The sequence below is a fragment of the Malaya genurostris genome, chromosome 2 (genome assembly GCF_030247185.1).
Source record: "Malaya genurostris strain Urasoe2022 chromosome 2, Malgen_1.1, whole genome shotgun sequence".
NCBI classification, from domain to species: domain Eukaryota; kingdom Metazoa; phylum Arthropoda; class Insecta; order Diptera; family Culicidae; genus Malaya; species Malaya genurostris.
Genome location: NC_080571.1, coordinates 134,480,940 through 134,491,436, shown reverse-complemented (window position 1 = coordinate 134,491,436; position 10,497 = coordinate 134,480,940). Strand labels below are relative to the sequence as shown.

At 33.5% G+C, this 10,497-nt stretch overlaps 1 protein-coding gene across 6 annotated transcripts in view; it reads right to left on the bottom strand.

The window, feature by feature from the left end:
* Positions 1-3,029: 3,029 nt before the first annotated feature.
* The window catches only part of LOC131429404 (GAS2-like protein pickled eggs), a 556,322-nt gene continuing 548,854 nt past the window's right edge, over positions 3,030-10,497 (bottom strand). For all 6 annotated transcript variants that reach the window (XM_058593488.1, XM_058593485.1, XM_058593486.1 and 3 more), the window contains one exon: positions 3,030-3,476. Coding sequence is in view for 1 of the 6 variants with exons in the window: in XM_058593489.1 (XP_058449472.1) it covers positions 3,442-3,476 (35 nt within the window). In the remaining 5 variants the exon portion in view is untranslated. The remainder of the gene's footprint in view (positions 3,477-10,497) is intronic.

Sequence of the window (10,497 nt, the reverse complement as noted above, 5' to 3'; positions counted from 1 at the left end):
TATTTATAACATAATGAGATATGAATATTAAGATCATATATAATTTTGATAGAATCCTGTTATGCTCTGTTGACCGAGATGGCCACTCCAATAAATCTTTTGGAGGGGCAAAAATTGCATTGCCCCCATATAGTTGCCACCTCTGACAATGACAATGACGATTCAAAAGATGGAATAGAGTTTGATGAACTTGTATATCTTATATTACGTTCGTTTTTTTATGTCTAAGAAAATATTGAAATACGTAAAGTCCATAAATCTCATATACATCAGATATACATTCGCTCATAGAATCGTAGGATACTATCGGGTACAAACCATTTCTTCAAGGTTTTGATGTAAATTTCAAGTACTTCTAAACTAGAGTGGTTTAATCTGCCACTTTTGCAGCATTCTGAAAAAATTAGGTAGGAAATATGGCCTTTTATTATATAAAACTATCGATAACTATTTCAAAAGTTATCATAGAGTTTCAAAGTTCACTACAATCTTACCAATTTTTACAAAACCTAGCTCTTTGTTCAACAAAATAATTCTCTAGAGTTAATGTGAAAAAAGTTAGAATAAAAAAACTGATTTTCGTAAAACCATTTAGTAATACTATCGAACAATGAGTCAACGGTTATAATTAGTGAAATGTTTTTTTATTTTCAGCACAGTTACTAGTAATTATGATGGCTATAATATTGTCGAAGACGAAAACTCTCTATCTGTCTCCTGTAAAAAGTGAATTTTTCTGTTTGTCTTGAAACATGTGCTGGAACGTGGTAGTTCATTCCCGTGATACCGCGTCAATAGTCCCTACAACTTGTAACCGTTGATTCCATCTGCTACTTGTACCACGAGCTAAATATCTGCTATACATTCATAGTACATTTGTTTTTAATTACTGATATTTTGCCTATAGCATACGTGCACACTTAAAACCGTTTCTCGAGCTCGGCATAATGAAAAGCCACATGAGATCGGCAACACAACATTTTACTTTTTATTTAAGTTATATGCTGATATCTCGGTAAAGCGCATTCTATTGCCGAAGCGCGTTCTTTTGACATTAAATTATACTGAACTTGTCAGTAAACAACAAATATACCGAGATCAGATAAGTGTCTCACCTAGTTTTAGAAAAAGCTAACTCACTGTTCAAAATCTCGGCAAACGGTTTTGCTGATCTCGGTATATATGTTATTTACTGAAAAGTTCATTGTAATACTATGCCAAACTTCGGCAAAAGAACGCGCTTTACCGAGATATCAGCATGTTACTTTGACGATTTTCGGAAAAAAGTATGTGGATTACTGAATGATCAGTAAAATGTTTTCTTGCGATCTAATTCGGCATTTCAATATGCCGAGCTCGAGAAACGGTTTTAAGTGTCTATAGCTAAATTAAATATAAAAGTGTTCTTAAAACTTAATATTCGATTCTTAAGACTATTAGTACGGTTAGTGGTAACGTATATAATTGTTGCGATTAAATACAATAATTATTGTACGCATTACGAGCATGAAAAAGCAAGACTAAGTGATAAACGGTGTATATATTTCTGTAAAATAAGGAGAAGAAGGTAAATTTTATGTTTTTTCAAATTATTTATTAAAATGGGTACGACTTGTGACGGCACTTATACTAATACATGGTAAAGGACCATGACAGGGCCTTTTCATTTGCTTTCTAAGCAGAAAATCCGTTGATATTGGCTCTGATTGGTTATGCGAGCTGCTGGTGCCACACACGGACAGAAACTTAGTCGCCATCATGAATATAGGAAGCATGACTCCCGGTATAGAGCTTTGTCGGACACCTTTTTTTGGCTGTAAATGGGTGCAGGTGGACGTAAATACCGCAAAAAAAGGCTGTATCAAGCTGTAAGATCTGCGGCGGAGTTTGCCGAGGAATTCCGGATTCATTGGCATGCACATTAATAAGCCACGGTAGCTGCTGTTGCCAGATCTGAGCTGGTTCCCGATTTGACATTCACACGGAGTGGGTGGAGCATGCAAATAAATACACTCCTAGGCATACCTGTGACGTCACAATATTCTGTCTAGTTATAAGCAAACCATGTTGAAACTATTCATTTAAATTCAGTATAGTATAGAGATATGAGGAACGGTTCACAAGAATATAAAACTGTTTATTTTTCATTCATTACTTTATTTTTGATGCGTTAACCGAGCCATAAAGGTGGTACCAATCCTTGCTGAATTGTGAGTCCGCTCTTCAAACTTTATTTTGTGCCGCCTTTGAGCCACCCTGTACCATGAGAATTTGTGATGCATATCCACCCCGGTGAAAAAGAAAGTTCATGAATAGGTGCAGTGGCGGACCGAGGAAATTTGGCGCCCGGGGAAAATAAGTGGTTTGGCGGCCCCCATTGTTAGTTTAGTGAGCAAAAAAAAAGCTGAACTCCATATGCGGAAAGATGACTTGGGCGAGCAAAAAAAAGATCCCAAACATTACTTTGCCGGCCCCTAAAATTGTTGCGCCCTGGGCGAATGCCCTTTTCTACCCACCACCCCCCCCCCCCCCTCTTAGGCCTAGATACGCCACTGAATAGGTGAATGAGTTGAAATCACTAATTTCACTCTCCTGAGTGTCTGAATGGTGGCGATGTTTTTCGTGAATCGTTGTTGAGCATAACGACCCGGTGATTACATACACAAAGCAATGTAAGGTAGAGTTACAAATTTTCCCGAATATACGGAAAAGTTTACGATAAGGCCGCCAAATAATTAAAGGCATGAAATTGCAGTTTTGAACCACTGTGCACTATATGGATTGAAACAGGTTTTAATCATGACAGCAGTAATGGTTTCTTTTCGTGCATAATATCACCTTCAGAAATTGCTTAAGGCAGCAATGGAAAGATTCAATAATTTACCAATAATTTTTATAACTAGCAAGTTTTTTAAAGTTTTGAACAAATTAATGTTTATTGATTCAAAATTACTATTTTTGCATTTTTGTTGTAAGAAATAATTCAATAGTTTTAAGCTAGAAAAGATTAGAAGGACAATAATGACTCATTGTTGGTATGCTGTAAAAATTATTTATTGATACTTGGCTAAAAGTTCTTCGTATAAGAAAATTTCTTTCTAAATCGGAGTGGTTACTGTTTAGTGCACGCGTTGCTTTTTTTCAGTAAAATATTTTGTAACAGAGTAAACTTTCCTATGTAAACAATTAAAAAGCACCAATTTTATGATATTGTTGATTTTCATATTCTTGTTAGTGGGAATGCTGATTACAACTGAAATCCTCAAAGTTTGACGATTAAAAATATTTCGGTTTGAAATTGAAATCGTGATCTCGACTTTCTTGCTACCAAGCAATCAACTCAATGTTAAGGTTGGCTCAAATGTATTTTACATTCCCTTCTATTTCTTTCCAAACCAAAATGAATATCCAAATTAGAAATCTGCACTACATGAGGTTGATTTAATGATAAATACTCGGTAATGTCTTCTGAAATCCTGAAAAAAAAACATTGATTAATGATAAAAATGTATGTGTGGATTCCGAAATTAAAATCATTATTACAATCTTATAGAAAATAAATGCAATGTTTCATAATGTCTCCATTATTCCTGCCTACGGCGATATGTTCGAAAGTAATTGTCGAAATTATTGTCATATTCGTATTATTGTTTACGTTTAAACCAATCGCATTTTCAAAAATCGTACATACATAAGAAAAACAACAATATAATTTTCAGCCATCAATTTCATTACAGACTTAAGTTGTAATGACATATGTTTTACATTGTTTCCTATGCGTAAAACCTTCCTTCTTGTCATTCTCACAGTATTTTTTATTAAGATAATTTGAACGGCTGAAAGCAAACATCGGATAAGTGTTATTTAGCTTGGAAAACTCGTTGAAATATTTTTTCAAACAAAAACCGAATGAGAAGGCGGTTGGGTAATGCCAGAGATATAACCGGAATGACGTGAATACAAATAATTTGTTCTAATTTAATGCAGATGTTTTGAACAATACAATATCTGATACTATTCGCATATCCTAAAGCAGCCAAGACGCATTCAAACCAATACACACAATGTATGTCGATCGCAAAGCAGCTCAATTCTGGTTTTATTTGTACTAGTTTGGTACGAAGGTCAAACTGCGAACAACTCACCCAAAAATATTATTTTCACTTCCGATTTGAATAATTATTATAGCTGTTTTGACACACATTTATAGCACTTAGAAGGGCTGATATTTCTCCATCGTTGTTTACTTTTTGGTGTATTTTGGTGCAAATGCAAAGACCAGCAACTTAACACTCCAAATACCAAGCCTCAAAAAAAGTTGGAACGGTAACTTTGAGCTGTCATAGCTCAGCTGTTCTTCAACGAATCTCAATAAATTTTACACCCTCGAATTTTGTGAAGTTCGTAGATTGATTCCAAAACTTTGTAGCTGACGATTGGCAAAGGAAAACCAATGAAAATTTGATTTTTCCCGTTCCAAGTTTTTTTCACGCGCCCAATTGCCCTATCTGCTTTCCAATTTTCTTTCCTTTGGCATAAACGTCGCATAGAAGATATTGAATACTTCAACTTTACCGAGTCATAACTTTGTTGTTAGTCAACCGATCTTCAAAATTTGTTCACCATTGGAAAGGTACTACTTCCACAAATACAATGCACTGAAAAAAACTAAAAATAGGGTTGTCTACCCAAAGTTATAATGAAAACTGTAGATTGATGACCTAAGAAAAGATGAGACTTTTTACTATGATCGTAAATATCTCGAAATTCAAAGCGATGACCTATATATTTTTATACATCATTCGATTGCTAGTGATACCAGCTACAATTTTCGCTCAACTACCTTTTCTGCACAATCAAAAGAAAACATTAAACAATCGATGAACTTATAAATATATATGAATTTTTCAATTTTTTTCACATGTTTGTATATAACTCAAAAATTAAAGCGATGACATGTACATTTTTTTGATTCAGAATATTGGAATCATTACTAGAAACAATGTATTGATGATCAAAATTCTATATCCGTTCAAAGAATCTCAAGAAATTTGGTACAAATACAGAGAATTTTTATTATTGGGAAAATTTTGCAAAAAAAAAAAACAAATCAAAACTTTGAAATTTTATGACATATATTTTTTTATTATTTCAGTTGGAAATTTATTATGAACAAAATTTACAAAAAAACTGAAACTTGGATTTCACTGAAAATCTTAAAAATTTTGGTAAATATACCTAAACTCTAAAAATAATAATGTTTTTGTATTGGACAAAAGATTTAAACAATTTTTATGCACAACCCAAACGGAATTGTTAACTACTAAAATTAGGTTTTTTTGTTTTAGGTTTTCCGTAAAATCTCAGAAAATCGGTAGAAGATCGGAAATTTCGAAATTTCTGATATATATTGCGTATAACGTTTCTGCAAATCAAAGTGAAAATATTGGAATCCGTTTTGATTTCATCTGTTTCAAAGAGACGTAGAATTTGTTTCTATTAATAAAATAAATTTTGTGACAACACGAAAATTTTAAATTATTTCAATGGCTTTGTACAAAAAGAAATAGAACGTTTATTTATACGAATTTCATATACTAACCCATGGTCAAAAAAAAACAACTAAAATTAAAAAAAAATATTGCTTAATTTTTGTTTTACTAGCAATTAAGAAATAAAAAATATATCTTAAATTTTCCGCTATCCTAAACGACATCAATTATAATCGATAGAATATTAGAATTTAAATATCACAAACTTAGAATTATTTCGGAATGTATAGAATTCGAAAATTATTTGAATTTTCTATTAGTAAACAATTTAGAAAAAGTAGAATTCTGAATTTAGCACAAAAATCATACGAAATTAAATAAAACTTGTTTTTTCCACGTAGTTGTGTCATGATGCCTTACTCATATCTCTCTTATTCTCATATAAAAATGTATTCTTCAAACAGTTTTGTTTGATTTTTGAAAAACATGAAAGCGAGTGCATGAACTAGTGTAACCTACAAATTGAAACAGTTCTCAAATCGGTTAGGCCATCTTTCTCAGTGAAGTGAGTTCCACTATTTCAGGTACTTGTGAAACTGGAATCGCCCCGAATATTGGCTTTGCAGCAGCCTTTGCGATTAGCACCTACCAACCAATCTATTCGCAGCTTAAAGTTGTCTTCATCTCGAAAAACAACCTCTTCGTTTGAATGCTTTTTACTGAATGAAACCCTGCACCTATGTTATCAGAACTAATTGGCTCAAGTGGCATGTTCCCCTAGTTATTTGGAGATTCGTGCCTTGCGTAGCTTCTCATCAACTTCCTGATGGGAAGGGAAGGATAAAAGGAACATGGAAGGGAATTGAGAATTGGGTGAGGTGGGGAAACAGCACAAAACATAAAGAAATAAGTCGTCCTGCATCCCCGAAAGGATGCTGAACGTTCTGCTGTTGCCAAAATGCACGGTTGGTAGAACCTCCAACCACCGAGAAGCGTTAGAGATTTTACAAAAGCGACACCATTCTGCATTCCCCGAAGAATGCAGAACGATTATGCACTTGAATTAATTTGACACTTTAGAAGACAAAAATACCTTATATAGCTAATAAATGACTGATATGAATATTTTTCAATGAAAAAATCCAATGTATGAACATAATTTAAAAAAATTTTAAAAATATCTCCTCCGCCTTTTTTTATAAACATGCTCGAAAATATTTTTTGTCAAATACAAGAAACGGATTTTTTTCGTTTTCCTCAATGTTAGATATAGCAGTTTAAAAATAACCTGTTTTTGAACTACTTTGGCTCATAACTTCGATTCAGAAAACGCTCCCTTAACACGCCAGTCATTAAAAAATTGGTTTTAACAAACTCTAAAAGATGTTCCAAGATACCTATACGAAAAGAGAAAAATATAAATGCTAGAGCAAAAAATCTTATTTTTTGAGGAACACCCTAAGTTGCTCTTTAAAAATAGCTGTAACACTAAAACCGTTGCAGATACTACTATGGTGTCCTTAGCAAAGCTGCTCGATATAAGTTTATCTACAATTTTGCCGAAGAATGCAGTCCTCTATCTCAATACATCCGGAAAATAAGTATTGGATCACCTTAATAATAAGAGCCACCCTAATACCATGTACATCGACATATGGTTTATCTTCACTGATCATTTGTTTTGAAGACATCATAGCTCTAAAGTATAAGGTTAAGCCACAAATGTATTTGTCCCCCTAAATTGTGGATCCGGACCACAGTGCAATGCAATTTAACTCGGAAATTTGAAAATTTCCGATCTTTCATCTATTTTTTGAGATTCTACGTGAAACCTACAACAAAACCAGAATTTTAGTAGTTATCAAATGCGTTTGTGTTGTGCATAAAAATTGTTTAGATCGTTTGTCCAATACAAAAATATTTTAAGAGTTTTAGGTTATTTCCTAAAAATTTTAAAATTTTCAGTGAAATCCCAGTTTCAGTTTTTTTTGTTGTAAATTTTGTTTATAATAAATTTCCAACTAAAATAATAAAAAAATATATGTCATAAAATTTAAAAGTTTTGATTTCATGTTGTTTTGGCAAAATTTTCCCAATAACACAAATTCTCTGTATTTGTATTAAATTTCTTGAGATTCTTTGAACGGATATATAATTTTGATCAACAATACATTGTTTCTGGTAATGATTTCAATATTTTGAATCAAAAAAATGTACATGTCATCGCTTTAATTTTCGAGTTATATACAAACATGTGAAAAAAATGAAAAATTCATATATATTTATAAATTCATCGATTTCTCAATGTTTTCTTTTGATTGTGTAGGAATGGTAATTGAGCGAAAATTGTAGCTGGTATCACTAGCAATCGAATGATGTATAAAAATATATAGGTCATCGCTTTGAATTTCGAGATATTTACGATCATAGTAAAAAGTCTCATCCTTTCTTAGGTCATCAATCTACAGTTTTCATTATAACTTTGGGTAGACAACCCTATTTTTAGTTTTTTTCAGTGCATTGTATTTGTGGAAGTAGTACCTTTCCAATGGTGAACAAATTTTGAAGATCGGTTGACTAACAACAAAGTTATGACTCGGTAAAGTTGAAGTTCTCAATAGCCGATTCGCGATGCAGGTGCCGCATGAATGCAGATAGGGCACGTTTTGAGCTCGAAAAAAAACTTGGAACGGGAAAAATCTGATTTTCATTAGTTTTTCCTAAAAGATTGCCAATAACGATATACTTAAAATAATCTACAAACGTCACAAAATTCGAGGGTGAAAAATTTATCGAAATTGGTCAAGTAACAACTGAGCTATGGTAGCTGAAAGTTACCGTTCCAACTTTTTTTGAGGCTTGGTGCTTCGCGTAACTTTTTTAGGCTTGGTATTAGGAGTGTTAATATAGTTGCCCATGTTTGAAGTGAAACTCACACTATGGGCGGAGCACAAAATAAATTACACTGTAACTTTTTATCGAACGAGCACTACGTGAACTGCGAACGGCGTGCGAAGGCAATATGCAGAATGTCGAATTGCTAATACCAAGGCAAGAAAATATTGTTGTAGTTCTTTGTAAAAAAATATGGAGCTTTGAAAAGAAACGATTAAGTCATTTCGCTGCACCACAATATTGATGTCATTTCTCCTCCATTTGAAACTGAATGCTTGATTCTGTGTCTGGAATTTAGCTCTTGACCTGAACCAAAGACATCATATTAACAAGATATCCAGCTCTCACATTTCCCGAACATATAATTGGCAACATCCTTTTTTGCGAGCATGTCGCCCTCAGGTGAGTCCGCATCGAATCTCATACATAGAAGTAGGGGAAAGAAATATCAAATTCGTACGCGCCAAAATAGCAGGGCTGCGCACCCATACAATTGACATGACATGTTGAATGAGACGCCGTGCGATGGCGTTGCTGAACTGAAGATTGAGATCGCTCCAAGCTGACAAGGTCTGCCTGAACCAACCGAAATCTCGGGTAATTTTTCAAAAGGGCGTATAAGCAAGTGACAGTTTCTCTTTAATCACTCTCTCTCTCTCTTTCGATTATTGTGATGTGATTGAAAAGATTTTCTTTGATATCACTATTCTGTTTGAAAGTCGAAAGTTTCGGGTATCATTTCATGCAAAGAGTTGAGTGACAAACGTGGAAACCGCTTGGTAATTAATAGAAGAGAAAGTAAACAAAGAGAAACTGCCATTTGCTTATACGCACTTTTGAAAAATTAACCGAGAAATGGGGTGTTCAAGATGCACTTCCTTTACTTCACGCTCAGTTAACTGGGCATGCTAGAATGAACGAAATATGTCAACCTTTACCCACAGAATAGGTAACACAGAAATAATATGTCTTTTACTATCTCAAAACCGTTGTCCCATGTCCCATGAGAACAGCAAATACCCGTCATGAGTTTTTCTCTTTGATATTCGTTGATACCATACATTAATAAAGATTTAATTTCGAATTATTTTTGACTATGTAATACAACTGAAAATTTTATCATAAATTGCTGATCATAATTCCGATGGCATGTAGCAAAAATTATGTTGATACGTTAGATATAACAAAAGACATACACGATCAAAAACTTAACACTCTCTGAGAGTAAATTTTGAAATTACGATCGATAGTAAAGTAAAACGTATTCACGTCAAAACATTGAAAACAAAAACAATGTAGGAATGATAGCATCTTTTTTTTTAGAACCGGACCAAAAACTTTGAATGCAAAAACCGAACAAAAACTTAATCTGTTCTTCCAAAACATAGATCAGTATGTAACACACAAGTAAACCATGGCTCGTCCACAGCGGCAGTTGGTAAAGAACTTTGAATACAAAACCTGGATTAAAACATTTGTTTTGGAAGAGCCAGTTTTGTTGTTGGCCGGTTTTTGCAGAAAGATGCTCTTAAACGATGCTTGCATTGCAAAATACGAGTCTGAACTCTGCTATCAATGTTTTTATTCGTTTTTTTTGCAACTAATAATAGCCGTTCATTTCTAGCATGAATTATGGTTCATTTTTTGTACAAATTCTTTCAGATTGAAAAGTGTGCTTCAGCGCTTACGTCACATATTCGGCCACATTCCTGAAACCAAAGACATCATATTAACAAGATATCCAGCTCTAACATTTCCCGAACAAATCATTGGCAACATCATTTTTTGCGAACATGGTGCCCTCCACGCTCATTCAATGTTACTCTCAAGTGAGCAATTTGTACTCACTTTTGTTTATTTAGTGCAAATGTCAAAAAGTGAGTAATATTGATGTAGAAGACTGAGTAACTTTTACTCAGTTTCTAAATTGACAACAAGTTTTACTCACAGGACTTTGAAAACGTTGCGTGAAAATTTACTTTCAATGATTTTTGAAGAAAGGAATATTGAAAAATATGGAGCAGGTTGGAGCCAAGGTAAATGAATACTATCGAAAATTAAATGGTAATATTATTGTACCTCCTAATCCTTATAATGATTGAAGTTTTTC